Source organism: Trichechus manatus, unplaced genomic scaffold (assembly GCF_000243295.1).
Source record: "Trichechus manatus latirostris isolate Lorelei unplaced genomic scaffold, TriManLat1.0 scaffold00031, whole genome shotgun sequence".
NCBI classification, from domain to species: Eukaryota; Metazoa; Chordata; class Mammalia; order Sirenia; family Trichechidae; genus Trichechus; species Trichechus manatus.
In genome coordinates this window covers 4,526,830-4,547,401 of record NW_004443967.1, presented here as the reverse complement: position 1 = coordinate 4,547,401, position 20,572 = coordinate 4,526,830, and the positions used below count along the sequence as shown (strand labels likewise).

At 37.0% G+C, this 20,572-nt stretch overlaps 1 protein-coding gene across 6 annotated transcripts in view; it reads right to left on the bottom strand.

Moving 5' to 3' along the window:
• The window catches only part of NHLRC2 (NHL repeat containing 2), a 50,999-nt gene extending 30,764 nt beyond the window's left edge, over nucleotides 1–20,235 (bottom strand). For 4 of the 6 annotated variants that reach the window (XR_002823805.1, XR_002823806.1, XM_023729957.1 and 1 more), the window contains exons 1-3: nucleotides 19,829–20,235; nucleotides 17,856–18,008; nucleotides 3,359–3,814 (exon numbers count right to left, since the gene is read on the bottom strand). Coding sequence is in view for 4 of the 6 variants with exons in the window: in XM_023729957.1 (XP_023585725.1) it covers nucleotides 3,359–3,814; nucleotides 17,856–18,008; nucleotides 19,829–20,006 (787 nt within the window). In the remaining 2 variants the exon portion in view is untranslated. The remainder of the gene's footprint in view (nucleotides 1–3,358; nucleotides 3,815–17,855; nucleotides 18,009–19,828) is intronic. The other 2 variants (XM_023729959.1, XM_023729960.1) reach the window with 2 other exon arrangements.
• Between the last annotated feature and the right edge of the window lie 337 nt (nucleotides 20,236–20,572).

Here is a 20,572-nt window from a genome sequence, read left to right as displayed (position 1 = left end):
CCCTGGCCTTGTTCTGACTGATGATATTGAGCTTTTCCATCATCTCTTTCCACAGATGTAGTCGATTTGATTCCTGTGTCATCCATTCAGTGAGGTCCACGTGTATAATCACTGTTTTGTTGTTGAAAAAAGGTATTTGCAATGAACAAGTCGTTGGTCTTGCAAAATTCTATCATGTGATCTCTGGTGTCATTTCTAACACCAAGGCCTTGTCTTCCAACTACTGATCCTTCGTTTCCAATTTTTGCATTCCAATCACCAGTAATTATCCATGCATCTTGGTTGTATGTTTGATCAATTTCAGACTGCAGATGTTGGTAAAAATCTTTAATTTTCTCATCTTTGGCATTACTGGTTGGTGAGTAAATCTGAATAACAGTCATATTAACTGGTCTTCCTTGTAGGCGTATGGATATATTCTATCAATGACAGTGCTGTACTACAGGAGAGATCTTGTAATGTTCATTTTGACAATGAATGTGATGCCAGCCCTCTTCAATTTGTCATTCCCCGCATAGTAGTCCATATGATTGTCCAACTCAAAATGGCCAAAACCAGTCCATTTCAGCTCACTAACGCCTAAAATATCAATCTTTATGCGTTCCATTTCATTTCTGATGACTTCCAATTTTCCTAGATTCACAGTTCATATTTTCCATGTTCCAATTATTAATGGATGTTTACAGCTGTTTCTTCTCATTTTTGAGTCATGCAAAATCAGCAAATGAAGATTCCAAAAGCTTGACTCCATCCACATCATTAAGGTTGACTCTACTTTGAGGAGGTAGCTCTTCCCCAGTAGTCTTTTGAGTGCCTTCCAACCTGAGGGGCTCATCTTCCGACATTGTATCAGACAACATTTCGCTGCTATTCATTAGGTTTTCACTGGTCATTTCTTTTTTTTTTTTTTTTTCAGAAGGAGACGGCCAGGTCCTCCTTTCTAGTCTGTCTTAGTGCACTTAAGTACAGTATCATATATCATAAGAAAATAAATTTTAAAGCATCTTAATTACCTATTAGCTAGACCAGAAAGAGGTAAAAAATAATTTTAAATCTTTCAGTATCTAGATGAATGATTTTTAACAATTTTGCAAGATATACTTCTTTGGTAATACAATGAAAATCCAGAAAAATACACATGCCCATAAAATGCTGCAATTTTAAGGGGCTCCTAGATCCCGAGGGCCATTCATGCACTACTTAAGAGTCCAAGGACCCCAGATTAAGAATCCCTCATATTTACTATTTTACTTGCCACAAAGTTCTATAACATCTCATATACACTTTAAGAAAGAATGGTCTAGACAAAATGTGATTCTGGTCTACTGGCCTGCTTCTCTGCTTTTGTAATACATGTGTAGTTTCAGGGGTGAACAGTATATCACAAAATACAAGTAATTGTTATTGCTGTGACCAGAGGAAGCCATTTAAAGCCTCTAAGCCAGCATTTCCAAACTATGCTTTGCAGAATCCTACTGTCCCAGATGTTAGTAAGAGAGGTAGAATAATGCAGTGGGTATTGTTGTCCAGTGCCACTGAGTCAATTTTAACTCATACAACCTCATGTGAAAGAGCAGAACTGCCCCACAGGATCTTCTTGGCTGTAATCTTTACACTAAGTCTTTCTCCTGCAGAGCTGCTGGGTGTGTATCTTTTGGTTAGCAGCCGAGTACTTAACTGTGTGCTATGAATATGAATTCTAGAGCCCAATAGACTTGGTTCAAATCCTAGCTCTTACGTCTTCTTAGATGATGATTTGTCTCTGTTTCCTCTTCGGTAAAATGGGACTAATAATAGTACCTACCTCAGAATACTGTGAGAACTGAATGTGTTAATACATGTAAAGTACTTAGAATAGTGCCAAGCATATAGCAGGCACTATGCAAGTATTTGCTATGATTACTATTACTGTTGCTATTATTATTATTACTACCATTGTTGTTGTTATTGATGGGAATTCCCTGGGGGGTGGGGGAGAGTTCTACGGTCACTTCAGATTGGAAAATATTGTGTATTTTAACCCCCTCTCGGATATTAATGAGGCACATTAGCAGAGTAAAAGACCTGAGAAGTCCTGTGACACCCTAACAACAAAAAACTGTTAAATCACCTCAAATCAGTGTTTCCCAAGTGTATTTGATCAAAGAATTCATTTAAAAAAAAACTGAAGAATAGCTATTAATATATCACAAGATAACAGTATTTCTAGAAACATGATTTGGGAAATGTAGCTTGCCGCTGGTTTATCTGTTTAACAAAGGACAATATTCTCCTGTTTTGAAAATTATAGAATATATTAAAAACCCTTTTAAACCATGTAAATTCAAGCTTCTACAACAGACACTTTTTGAGTAACAATTCTCTTAACTGCCTGTCATAAATCAGAATACCAAGTAGCCGAAACAAGCAACACAAAACAAATACATATACTGTAACTGCAACAACAAAGCTAACCTTTGTTATGAACAAGAGACATAAAAAATTCAAGACCTAAGGAAATAGTATCTTGTCATACTAAGAACAGCATGAGGGCTTATGAATATGATTATCTTATTTCCATTAGGAATTCTGATATCCCTACTCTATGTACTAACACAGCATGTATTATAAAAGCATGGTTGCAAAAGATGAATTGTTCTTCTCTTTGACTAATATGTTAGATGCCAGTTGAGCCTAGACAAGCAGGATTAATAAGAATGTGCTTCACAGATTTTATTATGTACTTGTAAACATGAACTCTTTTTAGATCTGAGACCAGAGAGATATGGAACAAAATGATCCATGCTTGCATGATACTTATTTTGCTACCCAAAGGGATGGATCTAGGGTATGCTGAAGTTCTTATGGAAGAAAAGAAAAGTAAAATTATATGTAACTCCTAACTTACCTATTTTATAATCTAAATCTCAAGTTCCTGGGGTACAAAAAGGTTTTGAAAAGATATGGCTATATTTTGATGAGAAGTAAAATATAATACTTTCATTTAAAATGTCCGAAATTCAGAAAGTATATAGGTAGGACCTTCATAAGATACAACAGTGAAGAGTTTTTGAAAAAACAAGATAGGATATGCAAATATACTTTAAAGTTCTCACTTAAAGATTTTCCCCTTTTGACCTGAATGGAGCCTTTTGGGGATTTTTGATTTTTGAGGGAGTAAGAAGAAGCTACTTCTCATACTACACATAAATTAACAAAATAATTTCATGATAAAGTTATAAGTCAATGAATATTATATTGCCTCTCTATAATGCACTATAATTCGTTATTTATAAATTTAAATTTTGCTATTTTTACTTGAGCTATTTTTTTTTTACTGTACAACACATTATATATCATAATCAGAAGCACACTTTACCTCCAATACTGTACTGAATCTGTCCATTCTTCCAGACGACCAAAATTCTATGATGTCCAGTGTCTGCTATTACTAATCTGTCGGTAACATGGTCTACTATTACTTTGCCAGGAAATAGCAATGGTGAAGGTGGCAAAGAATCTTTAAAGAGTTTTATTCCAACTGTTTTATCTCTGATCTGTCCCCTATCTTTGTAATACTTTAAAGCTATCGAAGTATATAAGAATAATTTATCTTTGTGTCCCTCTCCCATCAAGGAAAACAACATGTTTCCACGGGGTCCAAGTATGACCAGAGTTGGCCAGCAGGAGACTTCTAGTTCTTGCCAAAGGCTGGCATCTGCATCATTAACCACAGGGTGGGTGATATTGTAGCGAAGAACGGCACTCTTAACGTTATCCAGGACTTTTTCATTTGGAAACTTAGCTGAGTGAACACCAACAACCAGAAGACCATCTGAAAGGGAAGAATTAGAAGTTGAACATTATGAAGTATTAAAGTTTGAATATCATCACCTATACATCAGGTTTGGGGTCATTAATAAATGTAAACAGTCCATAGATCAAAAAGAAAAAAAGTAGAAAGACCTATATTAGTGTCTTCAACTGCATGTAAACACATGTATAAAAAAATGTAACAAACACATACCTCATGACAATCTTGATAATGACATAAAAACACATATGATTAAATTCATCGGGCTATTTCAGGATTAAAATTCTTTATGCTCTTTACCTAGGCAAAGCTATATAAAAAAAAAAGAAACTATTTTCTTAAGAAGATTTTGAAATTTTGTGACTTTTTTCCACCTAGAATAAACTAAAAAAAAAAAAAAAAAACCTGTTGCCATTGAGTCGATTCTGACTCATAGCGACCCTACAAGACAGAATAGAACTGCCACATAGGGTTTCCAAGGAGCAGCTGGTGGATTTGAACTGCCTGCCTTTAGGTTAGCAGCCATAGCTCTTAACCACTCCACCAGAAATTCACAGCGACTATGACTGCTTTTTTTGGTATTTATTGTAGTACCATTCTTTTTCTAACATAACCTAATACTACAAACTAACAGAACAAATAAATGTTTCTATAATATAAGGTGGTAGATTTATTTAAAATTCCTATTATAGTTCTTCAAGCCCTGGTGGCGCAGTGGTTAAGAGTTACGGCTGTTAACCAAAATGTCAGCAGTTCAAATCCACCAGCCGCTCCTTGGAAACCCTATGGGGCAATTCTACTCAGTCCTATAGTCAGAAAGGACTCAACGGCAACAGGTTTGGTTTTCGGTTTTATTATAGTTCTTAGAACAAGCACTCAGAAAAAGAAAAAAAAAAGAGAAGTATTAGGCTGGATTCAGAGAAAAAACACAATATTGACTACCAAAGTAGCAGAGGTAATAACAGCTATGTAAATTCAAATCTCCCAACGTACCCATCAAAAACTATACAAATCAGCATGAAGAGCAAAATCACATAAATTGGAGTTCTATTTCTGCTATGGAGGTGTAATTCCCCAATAGCCTATCCCTCTACTGTTTACAACTATTAACTCCAGGCCAAAACACCTACAACACACATCTACCTGAGGATTGTGAAAAGTAAACAAAAGTAGTTGGATTGTAGAGAGGAGTAAAAACTGGGAAAAGCAAACCACATAAGGGTGAGTTTCCAGGTTCCCCCCCACCCCCCCGACCCCTTCATAGCCATGCCTTACTGGTGGGCCCAGTTTTGAAGCAATGCAGGAGGCTAAAATTACAATAGAAGAAACTTCACTACCTTTCTGGTGCAAGGAACCAGGGAAACTGGAGTATGTGAGGGGAATCCTGAAAGGAATAGAGGTGGAGAAAAGGATTCTTTCAGTTTGTGAACTCTCACAAGTTTTGGCCTAACCTCTGAACCATCATGTGTGAGACTAACCCAAACCAGTGCAGCAAGTGCTTAGAAAACTCAGATCTGAACTACTGGGCTTGAAGCAACAGGACCTTTATTGGAATTTGGTTTATTTCTCAACTTATAGGTAACTTGAAGGCCATGATATTTTCTGTTTCCTAGTCGCTATGAGTCGGAATCAATTCCACGGCTACGGGTTTGGTTTGGTTTTGGTTTTAGTATTGCTAAATGCAGGGTCATACGTGGTTTTATTTGCTCTTCTGGTTGATCTTATGGGTTTTGGGGTGGGGGGGAGGGAGAGGATTAGTGAAGATATTTGAAATCAGGTGGCCACCATTCTCTTCCAAACCTGGAAGTAGCAATGATAGATACTTTCTTTCTTTTTTAAAAAAATATATTTATTGAGATATAATTTAGCTGAAGTAAATCTTGTCGTTTGATATTTTATTAATTGATTAGATAAATATACTCAAGACCTAAGGCCCCTTTCATAGCCTTACTTAATGGAATTCTGAAAATGCTTCTTTAAGTAAATGTTGTATTTTTATAAGTGAAATTATATCTTTCTTAATGAAAAAATTTTAAAAGAGAAATTCTGTTTTTAAAACCTCACCAAAAACTCTTAATACTGAAAGAAAAATAACTCAATTATAACTGACATAATTTTACATTCAAATTATTCATAGCATTTTCATTTTTGTCTGCTGTTTGTTCTGAAAATGAGTATGTCATGTCCTTGCATGTTTTACCCTTAATAATAATGTTTATATTTAGTAACTTTTATAGTTCTTTTTGTTTTAAATACTACTTTAAATGTAAGATAAATAGCTTGCTTCATGTTGGGGGGAAAACCAGAATACACAAAAACTATTCATCCTAGTATGCATCTTCCAGATACTTGTTTATTTAACCATAAATGCTACAAAAATATCTACAAAAATCATTTTGTTATCTATCCCATTAAAATTTTATAATATACAATTGCTTGCACTGTTATTCAATTTTACTTTATCTCTGAAAAGAAAGAGCATTTGGCTAACAGAAAGGGATCAAATAAGCAATGAGTGCATATATTTTATGCATGCAGATAGATATTTGATACAACTATTGACTCTACAAAGTTAAAGTTAGTAAAATTTCTTTATGAAATCTCCTGCAATATGGGGCTATTTTTCATAGTAGTGAAAAATTTGGAATATGGAGTCAGATTCCGGGGGGCTGAAATCTTAGCTCCACCATTCACTGCTAGGTGACCTTTGGCAAACTGCTTACTGTCTCTGTACCTCAGTTTTCTTATCTGTAAAATGGGAATAATCTGCTTCTTAAGATTGTTGTGAGTTGTTAGTTTTTATTATATTTAGAAATCTCCTATCTTCCCTCCCGTCTTCGCCTATGTCAAATTTTATTTATATTATTTTTTACTATTCATTTAAGCTTTCCTTAAACAAACAAACAAACAAAAATGTTGGAAGTTTGTTCCTATGTATAACTATTTCTTATGGGGCAAATGAAAATTTTTCTAGAAATAAATTCAGAAAAATTAAAAACTTTAATTCAATCATATTCTTCCATAATTCCTGATAACTAATTAAGTATACATAGTTTAAGTACTCAATAAATGTTAATTGTTGCTATTATTCTTATTACTACTATAAATGGGCTCACTTTACCTCTTTCTATACTTTTCCCCAGCCCATCGTCTTCTTTTTGGAATGCCTCAATTATCTAGAGGCTATCTTTTCTTGAAAAGTTAAGATCAAGTGAAAGTCTTAAATTACTCTAGCACTGAATTCCCCCAGCATTAGTCAATGCACTATACTGTACATCATGGACATATGTATAGTATAAACTCCTAAAGGAGTTTATGCTTTAGTTAGAATAAGTGATAAAACAAGGACACAAAAACTAACTAGCATATGACTGGTATTAAATGTCCCTGTCTTTACCAGTCAAGTCAGATGTGAATCAAGTATCACACTAACAAATGTAAAATAATGATACAGACTCAAGCATACCAATGATCATGAAAATGGTGCAAGACCAGGCAGTGTTTCATTCTCTTGTCTGTGGGGTAGCCATGAGTCACAGCCGATTCACCTACAACTAAGAACAACATGCCACAAAGGAGAGGTATAATAGGGCAATCTGATCTACCAAGCCTACTGAGAGGTTAGTCAGGAAGGTTTCTACTGACTCTCCCTTCAATGTTTTTTACTTTCCGTGGGTACACTAAACCTCCTGGGGGAGGGGGGTGTCAAGGCATAAGGAAGGCAATCACATCAGCCAGCCCACAGTTGGCAATCCAAGTCAACTCACAAAAGCCAACAGAACAATGTGCTCTATTGCTTCCAAACTAGGGTTCCTTCCACAGAGTGATGATTCCAGTTAGAACAGATAAATCTGCTTACACTGGCTACAACTACATCAGCATGAGCGGTGACGGGCATACAGAGCCAAGGAGCTCTTTCTTTAACTTGCAAGCTTACTCCAATCCCTTTTATTTATAATCAGCCCATCCCCTTGGGATTTCATCCCTTATGCACTGTATAATCCTCTTCCCCCAACTCCTCTTTCACCTCTCTCCAAGGTATAGCTAGCTAGATCGCATGAAGTTCTGCCCCTAATTGTCTACTTCATTTGCATGTGGATTTTTTCATTATAATAATTAACATGAGGAAAGAGCCTCATAACCAGAGGAACCAAGAGTGCAACCTGATTAGTTCCACCTTAACCTGGCACTCTGTCCATTTGGTTGAGTTCTGTTATTGACAAAAATCTCATATATATATTTTTAAATTGGTCACAAAGATCTGTAAATTTTATTCCTAAATGATTTTTTAAAAAATTTTATTGTGCTTTAGGTGAAAGTTTACAGCACAAATTAGTTTCTCATAAAAAACTCATTTTTAAGGTCTCAAAATTACAAATACCCAGCAGTCTCCTCCTCCTCAACCTGTGTAACTTTTCCCAGCATCTGAATTCACTGACTTAACACACTCTATTTTTACTAACCAACCCATGGCACGTTCTCCTTCCAATATTTCAATAATTTTCCTTCTCATCAATATATCCCAACATTTCCTTGAAGAAGTGATGACTGTGGTGAGATCTGAACAATGAGAAAGTGCTAACTAGATGAAGAGGGTGCTGAAGGGGAGTGCCGGGAGAGAACACAGCACACACTAAAGACGAAGCATACAAGATGGAAAGGACTGAGGACGGTAACTTAGCACAGAGAACAAAGGGGAGCATGGGACAAAATGAGAATGAACATGCAGATAGGAGTCAGCCTTGTTAAGTCAAGGATTTGGACCTTTATCCTAAGAGCAATGAGAACTCATATGGAAAATGAAGTTTAAGTCTCAAAGATACTTTAAGCTCAATAAATGCAAGATACCTTAAACTAAACCCATGACATCCCGCTCCAAACATGTCCTTTCTCTAGTGTTTCCTGTCAGTGAATGTCACCACCATCCACCCAATTATACAAGTCAGAAACCTACCTCGGACGTCTCTAATAACCAACTAGCCATCCCTTATCACCCATATCTAATCCATTACCAAGTGCTGTTGATTTTATCGCTTATAACCAATTTCAAGCTATTATCATGTTTCACAAGGAGTATGACAATATCCCTGTCGCATATCTCCTACATCCATTCTTGTCTACCCATTAGTATCCACCCAGGAGTGAGCTTGATTTTTCAAAAAACAGGAATCTGATCATGTCACCTTCTTGCAGAAAATCCGTTTGGCTTTTAATTGTTCTTACTATAAAAACCAAACCCCATCTCTTCAGCATCTTCTCCTACCCCTTCTCCCTCTCCCTAAGGGTATGCTAGTCAAGGCATTAAAGCAAGAAAAGTAATGATATTCTTGAGAAACTCAAGGAAATCCAGGGTGGCTAGAACACCCTGGGGCAGGAAAAGAGTGTGAAGAGGATGCTGGAGAGATAAAATTTTAATGTTTATTCTAAGAGCAATGGAAACATAAAATGAAAGGATCAAAGTCATTAAACACTAAATGGGAGCACTGATCAGAGGCAAATCTGACAGCTAGTCAAAAGTTGACGTTACGCTATGTCCACATTAAATACTCTGAAAGTGTGCCATAAATTGACCTATTTTCATAGTATTTTAACCATTTAAGAACACAGAATAATGGAGGGATGGTTGAAAAAATAAAAGATAAAGTGTGCGCAGAAAAGAGTTAACATAGCAGGTCTGACTGCTGTCCTTTGAAAGGTCTGCTTACAAGGTTGGCCCTTGGCTGGCATCTGGGAGGCTGAATTTGGGGAGGATTCCCACCATTTCTAGAACTGGTAAAAGTGGCTCGTATGCGTAAACTGTTTGTACAAATAATATGGTTTATGTTGAACGCCTGCTTCCTTCTTGGATTCTAGTACATGCCAGGCAGAAGCTACCCATGTGACCAGTCCCCAGTAAAAGCCCTTGGCACTGAGTTTCTAACGAGCTTCCCTGCCTGACAACATTTCAAACACATTGTCACACCTCCTTACTGGGGGAATTAAACTTATCCTGTGTGACTCCAATGGGAGAAGACTCTGGAAGCTTACACCTGGTCTCCCCTAGACTTCATCCCATGTATCTTTTTCTCTCTGCTGAGATTGTTATGTATTCTTTTGCTGGAATAAATCACAGCTGTGAGTATGCTATATGCTGAGTTCTGTAAATTCTCTGAATGAATTTGAACCTGGGGGTGATTTTAGGGACCCTTAACACAAAGTAAAATTACACACTGACCTACTTAGGCTTAGTTTCACTATAAAATTAGAAATACATTCTTATTAATTTTTAATACACTGTAAAACAAAAACCAGCATATACCACTGAAGAGAATAGCACTATTTACTTGGTAGTATCATGACATTTGGAAACTCTGGTGGCATAGTGGTTAAAGAGCTATGGCTGCTAACCAAAAGGTTAGCAGTTCAAATCTACCAGGTGCTCCTTGGCTCTATGGAGCAGTTCTACTCTGTCCTGTAGGGTCACTGTGAGTCGGAATCGACTCAATGGCAACAGGTTTGGTTTGGTTTTGGTATTATGACATTTAGGGTTTTAAAAGTCTGATTTAGTTATATATTAACATATACTTACTACCACATTTTAAAGTATGGCATATTTCCTAATAGATGTTTCCCTACAAAACAAAAGTGCTTTTCCTTGGACAATGGTCATTGTGCTACACCTGGGTATTAAGTAATACCAAAACCAAACCAAACCCATCGCTATCAAGTCAATTCAGACTCATAGCGAGCCTAAAGGGCAGAGTAGAACTGCACCACAGGGTTTCCAAGACTGTAATCTTTACGGAAGCAGACTGCCACACCTTCTCCCATGGAGCGGCTAGGGGGTTTGAACCGGTGATCTTTAGGTTAGCAGCAGAGTGCTTAACTGCTGCACCACCTGGGCTCCATTATATAACAGCACACCATTAATGTATCCAACATAAAAAGGTTAAAAAAAAAAATTAGAAACTCTCAAGTAGCAAACGAAAGAAAAAAAAACACCTTGGCACCTGTCAGTTTAATATAAATAGAAGCTAAATTATTATGAATTAATAACAATCTTAAGACACAGTTTACATTTTTAAAAAATTTTAACATCTGAACCATTACATATTATTAAGTAAATTTTACTTTTTGCCTGAAGACTCTGGCATTTGTAATTTCTTTTATTGTATTGTGAAAGTGATACTGGTCACCATTATAAATCTGAGTTATAACAAATGGTTAAAAGCTGTTTTACAGAGGAAGGACACTGGGTATTAAATGGGGCCTCTTCCAGGGTGTTTCTGAACAAATAAGCACTTCGTCACTCAGCTGAGCACTTCTGACTTACTGATAAAATAAATTAAATATCCTGAGGAATTTAAAATAGGCTGGTGAATGTTACTTCATGAATATAAATAGCTCCCGCACAGAGCAGGAGAAAAATGTAGAACAAAATTCAAATTCACAAAAAAAGACCAGACTTACTGGTCTGACAGACACTGAAAGAGCCCCCAAGACTATGGCTCATGGACACCCTGCTAACTCAGAACTGAAGCCACTCTCGACGTCCACATTTCAGCCAAAGATTAGACAGGCCTATAAAACAGTAACATGTGAAGAATGCGCTTCTTAGTTCAGTCAAATATATGAGACCAAATGGGCAACACCTGCCCAGAAGCAAAGACGAGAAGGCAGGAAGGGAAAGAAAACCTGGACAAATGACGAGGAGAACCCAGCGTGAAAAGGGAAAGGGAGAGAGTGCTGACATTGTGTGGACTGCAACTAACATCACAGAACAATTTGTGTATAAATTTTTGAATGAGAAACTAATTTGCCCTGTAAACTTTCACCTAAAACACAATTAAAAAAAGAATATAAATAGCATTGCTGGCAGATATGTTCAGAAACATATCAGTAATTGGACAAGACATTTAGCTCCAAGAAAGCAAATCTAATTTAGTGATAGCTTACAAAACTTTTATGTGACAAGCTCTGGGTGCCTGCTTCTGTGAATATTAATTAGACTTATCTTCTGATCAATATAAAAATCTTTTATTTTTAAGTTAACAGCATTTTCATATAGTAGCATATTACTGAAGTAATGTTTCTTTGAAATTACAATCTTGAGATCCCTTATAAAGTACATTACTTTCAAAAAGTGTATTTGTACGTAAAATTATTTTTATTTTTTGTCACAGTATGTTACAAAGATTATGTTTCCAGTAAAATGATGAAGGAATTACAAGGACCCATTCTAAGAAATCACTGAATTTGCTTCAGGTATGGGGTTAATCTATTAAGTTAATAAAATATAGTCTTTCAAGGGTGATCTTAGGTATGGAAATAGTAAACCTTGGGATTCTTAACCTAGTCTATTGTGCCTTTCTAAAACACACACTGTATTATATTATTTTTCTATTAAAAAACAAACAAAATCTTCAACTTCTCCCCTTCCTCAATGGGAGAAAAAGTCTAAACTATTTAGAATGTTATACAAAGCCCTTCACAATGTGGTCCTAACCTACCTACTTTCACTTTTACCATGAGCCCCTAAAATCTTGCCAGATCAAACTATTTTCCACTCCTAGAAGAAATCTACTCTTCCATGCTTCCATGCTTGTTTATATGATGCTTCCTTACCCAGGAGTGTCCCTCCTCCCCATTTGCATCTTCAGGAGCATTCCTGCACATTTTCTAAGTCCCACCTCAGTTGTCGTCTTTGAGAACTCTTTTCCCAATGCTTTCAGACAAAGTTAGTTACTCCATTCCTCAGGTTCCACAGTCCTTTTTATTCAACTTTGTTACTTATTTCCTTGGCAATTATTAGAGTACACTGCATCTAACACATGTTCAATAAACATTATGGCTTGAATAAGACACATGCATCCAAAACTCTGAGATAGTGAGATATCCATAATATTTCTTAAATCCATACAGATACATTTTTTTTATTGTGGTAAAATATCTGTAACAAAACATTTGCCATTTCAAACATTTTTACGTGTACAATTCAGTGACATTAGTTATGTCCACCATGTTATGGAACCATTGCAACAATCTGCTTCCAAATTTTTCATTACCTTTAACAGAAACTCAGTATCCTCTAAGCATTAACTCCCCATTCCCCCTCCCGCACACCCCTGATAATCACTAAAAAATTTTGGTCTCTATGCATTTGCCTTTTCTAAATATTTCATGTAAGGGAGATCATACATTTGTCCTTTTGTATCTGACTTACTTCACTCCACATAATGTTTCTGAAGTGCATCCATGCATCAAAACTTCATTTCTCTTTGTAAAACCAAAAAAATCTGTTGCTGTCGAGTTGATTACAACTCCTACCTGAATATTCCATTGTATGGATATACCACGTTTTGCTTCTCCATTCATCTGTTGACGGACACCTGGGTTGTTTCTACCTTTGGCTGTGAATAATGCTGAAATTAACACTGTTGTACAAGTGTACGTTTGAGTCCTGCTTTCAAGTCTTTTAGGGATATACCTAGGAGTGCAATTGCTGGGTCATAGGGTAATAACTTTTTGAGGAACTGCTTTCGGAAACGACTGCACCATTTTCCAACCCTATCAATGGATGTGGGTTCCAATTTCTCCACATCCTCATCAACATTTGTTATTTTCTGTTTTTCTAATAATAGCCTTCCTAGTTGGAGCCTTGGTGGCACAATGGTTCAGAGCTCAGCTGCTAACAAAAAGGATGGCAGTTCAACTCCACCAGCCGCTCCTTGGAATCCCTATGGGGTAGTTCCACTCTGTCCTACAGGGTTGCTATGAGTCAGAACTGACTCAATGGCAATGAGTTTGGTTTGGTTTGGTTTTGGTTTAGTGGGGGTGAAGTGGTATCTCATTGTGGCTTTGATTTGCATTTCCAATAACGATGAATGACACTGATCATCTCTTTATGTGCTTATGGATCATTTTCGTATCTTCTTTGGAGAAATGTCTGTCCAAGTTCTTTGCCCATTTTTTGACTATGTTGGTTGTCTTTTACTTGTTGAGTTGCAGGAGTTCTCTATACATTCTGGATATTAAACCCTTATTAGATTTACAGTTCTCAAATAGTTCATCCCATTCTGTAGGTTGTCTCTTCACTTTGTTGATAAAGTCCTCTAATGTACAAAAGTTTTTAATTTTGATGAAGTTCAATTTATGTATTCTGCCTTGCATTGCTCATGTTTTTGGTGTCATATCTAAGAATCCACTGTTGAAAAGTAGGTCCTGAAGCAGTATCCCTGCTTTTGAGTCTTAAGGTTTTAGTTCTTATACTTAGGTCATGAATCCATTCTGAATCAATTCTTGTACATAAGGTGAGGTATGGGTACAACTTCATTCTTTTTTTTCATTCTGGATGTGGAGATCCAGTTGCCACAGCACCATTTATTGAAGAGATTATTCTTTCCCCAACAGACTTGGCACCCATGTCACAAATCAGTTTATTTCTGGAATCTCAATTCTATTCCATTGGCCTATATGTCTATCCTTATAACAGTGCCAGACTGCTGATTACTGTAGCTTTATAGTGTGTTTTGAAATTGGGAAATATGAGTCCTCTTACTTTGTTGTTTTTCAAGATTGCTTTGGCTATTCAAGGCCCCTTGCAATTCTATATAAACTTGAGGTTAGCTTTTCCATTTCTACAAAGAAGGCTGTTAGAATTTTGATAGAGATTGCACTGAAACTATAGATCACTTTTGGTATTACTGACACCTTAACAATTCCATGAACATGAAATGTCTTTCCATTTATTTAGGTCTCCTTTCAGTTTAATGTTTTATAATTTCAGCAAGTCTTTCACTTCCCTGGTTAAATTTATTTCTAGGTATTTTATACTTTTAGATGCTACTATAAATTGAATTGCTTTCTTAATTTCCTTTTCAGATTGCTCATTGCTGGTGTATAGATACCCAACCAGTTTTTGACCTTGTATCCTGCCACTTTACTGAATTCATTTATTAGCTTTAGCAGTTTTCTTGTGGATTCCTTGGGATTTTCTATATATAGGATCATGTCATCTGCGAAGAGGGATATTTATACTTCTTCCTTCCCAATTTGGATACTTGTTATTCCTTTTTCTTGAGTAACTGCTCTGGCTAAGACTTCTAGTACAATATTGAAGAGCAGTGGTGAAAGTGGGCATCCTTGTTTTGTTCCTTAGCTTAAGGGGCAAGTTTTCAGTCTTTCTCCACTATTATATTAGCTGTAGGTTTCTACATAAATCCCTTTACCATATTGAAGAATTTCCCTTCTATTACTAGTTTGTTGAGTGGTTTTATCATGAAATGGTGTTGGATTTTGGCAGATGTCTTTTCTCTGTCCACTGAGATGATAATGTGGTTCTTTTCCTTTGTTCTATTAATGTGGTATATAACATATGACACTGATAGATTTTATGTTGAACCACCCTTGCATTCCTGAAATAAATCCCAATTGGTCATGATGTATAATCCTTTTAATATGCTGTTGAATTCAGTTTGCTATTTTGTTGAGGGTTTTTGCATCTATATTCATAAGATATTGGTTTATAGTTTGTTTTTTCTTGTGGTGTCTTAACTGGCTTTGGTATCAGGGTAATGCTGGCCTCACAGAATGAGTTAAAAAGTGTTCTCTCTTAATTCTGGAAGAGTTTAGGAATGGTTAGTGCCAATTTTTTAAACGCTTGGTAGAATTCCCCAGTGAAGCCACCTGGCCCAGGAATTTTTTTTTTGTCGAGAGGATTTTCATGACTGTTTAAATCTCTTCACTTGTCATGGGTCTGTTCAGATTTTCTTTTTCTTCTTTAGTCAATTTAGATAGTTTACATGTTTGTGTTTCTAGGAATTTATCCATTTCATCGTTATCTAATTTGTTGGTGTACAACTGTTCATAGCATTCTCTCATGATTCTTTTTATTTCTGTAGGTTTGGTTTTAATGTCCCCACATTGATTCCTGATTTTAGTTATTTGCATCTTCTTTTTTTGACAGTCTAGCTAAAGGTTTGTCGATTTTATTTATCTTTTCAAAGAACAAAGTTCTGGTTTTGCTGATTCTACTGCTTTTCTATTTTCTATTTCATTTATTTCCACCCTGATTTTTGTTATTTCCTTCCTTCGAGTAGCTATGGGCTTAGTCTGCTCTTCTTTTTCTAGCTCCTCAAGCTGTAAACTTAGGTTATTGTTTTCTTTAAAAAAAAAAAAACAACAACAGCATTTACTGCTATAAATTTCCCTCTGAATGCTGCCTTCGCTGCATCCCATAAGCTTTGGTATGTTGTGCTTTCATTTTCATTTGCCTCTAAGTATTTTCTGATTTCTCTCTTGACACAGTGGTTAATGGTGTACTGTTTAATTTCCACATATTTGTATATTTTCCAGTTTTCCTTCTGTTATTAATTTCTAGTTTCACTCCATTGTGTTCAGAAATGATACTCCGTATGATTTTAAACTTTATAAATTTATTGAGACTTGTTTGGTCTATCCTAGAGAACAATCCAGGTGCACTGGAGAAGAATGTGTATTATGCTGTTGGTGGGTGGGGTATTGTATACATGTCAGTTAGGACTAACTAGTTTATGGTATTGCTCAAATCCTTTATTTCCTACTGATCTTCCTTCTAGATGTTCTGTCCATTATTGAAAGTAGTGCACTGAAGTCTCCAGCTACTACTATAGAATTGTTATTGTAGAATTATCTATTTTTCCCTTTTTTTGGGTCAGTATTTGCTTCATAGATTTCAGGGCTCTGATGTTAGAGGCGTATAGATTTATAATTGTTTACTGTTGACAACATTATATGATGCCCTTCTTTGTCTCCTATAATAGATGCATGTGGTTAGTTGCTACAATCTTACACCTAATTTTCAGAGTTCTTACAAAGCTGAGATTACAGATTTTTAGTTGCTTTTATCTATAACTTCTTTTCTTAACTGAGTTTCAAGGTACTCTTCATTTTTATTGAGTCCTGGTGGCACACTGGTTAAGAGCTACAGCATGCTACGCTGCAAAAACGTTGGCAGTCTGAATTCATCAGCTGCTGCCTGGAGACCCTATGGGGCAGTTCTACTGTCCTATAGGGTCGCTATAGTCGGAATCAACTCAACGGCAATGGGTTTGGGTTTCTTCTTGGTGCTTACGTGGGAGGGTTGTGATATTAGACTTGCTCATGTTACTATCTTCCTGTAAGTCACCAGATGAATTTTTGAAAACACGATTTAGCTATTGGGAATATTTGAGTTCGCAACAAATCTTTACTGATGGGAAATTTCACCTGCACTGAAGATTTTATCTATAACTCTTTTTCTTAACTAAGTTTCAAGGTACTCTTCATTTTTGTACATGTAGATTCTATTCTCATCTCTACTCTCATAAGATCAGTGACTCTCTCTCCTTTTCATCCACTCCAACAGTGAAGCTTCAGTGAATTTAAACCTAAATAAGTGTGACCTATAATAGCTTCATTTTCCCCCATGCATTCTTTTTAGAGAGGTAGATTAGGAAAAAATAAGTTATTTTTTTGAACTTCTACAACAAAGTAAATATAATCTCTCATATCTTCAGAATTTGTAATACCATAAAAGAGAATTTCCCAATGTGTTTTGAAAATATTAACATTTATAATTTTTTAATGAAGCAGGGACAGAGAAAAAAATCTGTTATAATATTTTGCTTTCCATTGTAGCTCATGTCATTTGAAATTAACAGAAACCTAATTACATTTCCTTATAAGATCTCTAAACTTTTATATCACAGTGAAAAAAGTATAAAATTAGGGTCATACATTTCATTTCTTCAGAGAACACAATTTTGGTCAGTCCACACATACAGAAAAGACCTTTTTAAAAACTCTGTCATAAAAAAGTAAATTATGCCCTTATTCTCAGAGAAAGACATATACTAAAGGCTGGTTTTTTAGGTAGGCAAAGCCATTATTACTAAGCTTAAGCCTTCATGAAAAGGCACATAGAGTCTTTAACTCATAAACTAGAAATTACTTTTAGAATCAATGAAGTTTTGGTGTTCATTCTCTTATGAGTAAATAAATCAGCTAGCGTCGTCCTGTTCCCAGGCAAAGACAATTTCTTAGAAAGGAATTAAAGGGCAGATACCTTTATCAGAGTACGTGTGTTCTAATGCGTGAAGATCAGGCAATAGGTGAATACAGTTTATGCAGCAGTAGGTGAAGAAATCAAGGACGACCACTTTTCCACAGAGATCTTTGTAGACAGAAATAGGTCCTTCTGTGTTCAGCCATTCTAATCCTGAAATTTACACAAAATCGATTACAATGATTAAAAGAAAAGAAAAAGATAATTTATCCAAAACATGAACCATTATTTTTCCTAAGGCTAGAGTAAGTCAAAAACTTTGAGATGACAGTATTATTTAAAGGGTGTGGCAACTGAATTTATTTATTATTTTATTAATTACAAAGAACCACCCATTTCTATCAATACACAGTAAAAATAAAAGTAATGATGTATCTTCATGACTGTGACAAAACAAGTATTTGTAAAGAAAAAGAAAATGACTATGAATACAAGTCTGTAAAGATCAAAGGCCCAAAGACAGAAGAAAGAAGAAAAGGAGCCGGAAGGGTGAAGGAGAGAGGATGGGAAAGCTGCTGCTATGAGGCAGGCCATAAATATAGTAAGAAAAAGCTACTAAAACAACTAGAATTCTTTCAAAAATAGTGTAATAGTCTGTGTGTGAGAAGTGAAAAATCAACACGCGTAGGCAAAAACAAGAGGAAATATCAAACATTAAGAGGACCTAATCGCATACATAATTAAGTACAAACGAGCTACGAAGAATGAACGTGAAGCTTAAGAACTGCCGTTAGTTGCTAGTGAGTTGATTTCAACTCATGGTGACCCAGTGTGTGCAGAGCAGCACTGCTCCATAGGGTTTTCAAGGCTGTGACCTTTCGGAAGCAGACTGCCAGGCCTGTATTCCGAGGCACCTGTAGGTGGGTTTAAACTGCCAACCTTTCAGCTAGTAGTTGAGCGCCTAACCGTTTAAAGTTTCTTTGATGGGATAAGCATTCATACACCCAATTTTTTGCTAAGAATTCCATCATATTTCAAAGCCAGTACAGGATTAACAACTGAAAAAATAAGCACTTCTCAAGGGGATGCAAATAGCTTGGAAACACAAAATACTTTGCTGTCAAAGATAAGGTTTCAATCTACCTCCCATGAGATAATGGATCCCTGCCGCATTCAACCAATTAACTATACATGGGGTTTCAGTGTCATGCCAGGAGACATGCCAAAAGCAACAGGCAAAACAATACCAGTCCCAACCAAAGAAACTAGTTTCATTTATCATAGCAAGCTGTGCTTCACGAACAGCACTGCTGGGAATATTTCTTCCCTCAGGTTCCAAACGCTCACAGCCAAGATTCAATTTGCCTGGAAATAAGCAAAATGATTCAGATTTTCAAAATAAAAAGTCTCACAACTTTGAAAGAAATGCAGCCCGGCTAAGAAACCAGCAAATCTGGGGTCTGTATAATCCAATTCTGGGATTCACTAGTTGTGAGGGCCTGCGCAAGATACTTAACCTCCCTGCCTCAGTTTCCTCAACTGTAAACCAGAACTAATGAAAGTACCTCATGGGATTGTAAAGAAGATTAAATAAAATGTAATCCACCTGAAATGTTCAGGTATGGCACACAGAAGTGATCAATAAAGGTTGGCTAAGATGACGCAGGAAAATAATGATGACGATTCCGAGGAACCAGACTACACACGGAGACGGTGGCATGGACATTTCAGTCAACGCTATCTAAGCCATTAAACATTCACGGAGCGTCTACTTAGTTAACATCAAGCTCCAGGGTGGACTCCGGACAGAAGGACTAATATGCACTTCTCTGCCCTTGAGAAACCCATCGTCTGCCACCGCTTCGAGACACCTGGAACTAGAAAGGCACGCGATCCGCCGCTTGGGTGGGGCGAAGCACCAAGCCCGGAGGCCAGCGAAACAACCCCGCCTCGCCCACCGCTTCAGGCGAGGGCGCCATCCTCGAGGAAGGGGAGGTTCCGGGAGGGTTCCCCACCCAGAAGCCACCCCTCACCTTCCGGAAACTCAGGCATTGACAAGTCCTGCTCCCAGCTGTCCACCTTCTGCAGATACTGGTAGACCAGACTGTCTTTCTCCTGCTGGGTAACGGCATCGAGCAGGGCGTACTCCAGCGAGGTCTGAGCCGGGAGCAGTCCTGAGAGGCTGAAACTCCGGGTGCCGGGGGCCGCCATGTTCTCTCCTGTCTCTCTAAAGACGGCCGCCGGCCCGCGGGGTAGTCTAGTTTGGGGAGAGGCAGCGTTTACTGTCCTTTGGTTTCAAAACGACACATTCACCTCACGCTCCACCAGCCCCGCTCCCCGCTGACGACACCTAAAAACAAAAAAAACTCTATTCGAATGCCAAAGTTCCAACCGTCGCAATCCTGGCCATGTAATTAAAGTATGGTCCCAAACCACCCCGCCCCTTCCAGGTCCTTTCGCCACCGCTGAGCCTGGACATTCAGAGCACCAGATTCAACATGAAAAGGCTGCTGGGTTAGCGTTCTAGAAGCTCTAAAGAAACCATTTCACCACCTTCCTCTTTGGACATTAGTGGATTTTAGGACAGAAATAAAATAAAGTAAACCTGTAGTATTTAAGAGGGCATAGACATTTTTTAAAAATTCTTTTTAAATTCCCGCTCTTAGACAAAGATCAGCCGATTCGACACAACACTGGCAGTGGGAAGCTGTTCCCGCTAAGACACGAAAGATAAGGGGGTAAGGATATACTCAAGGAAGAAGGTTTTTAAAGTTGGG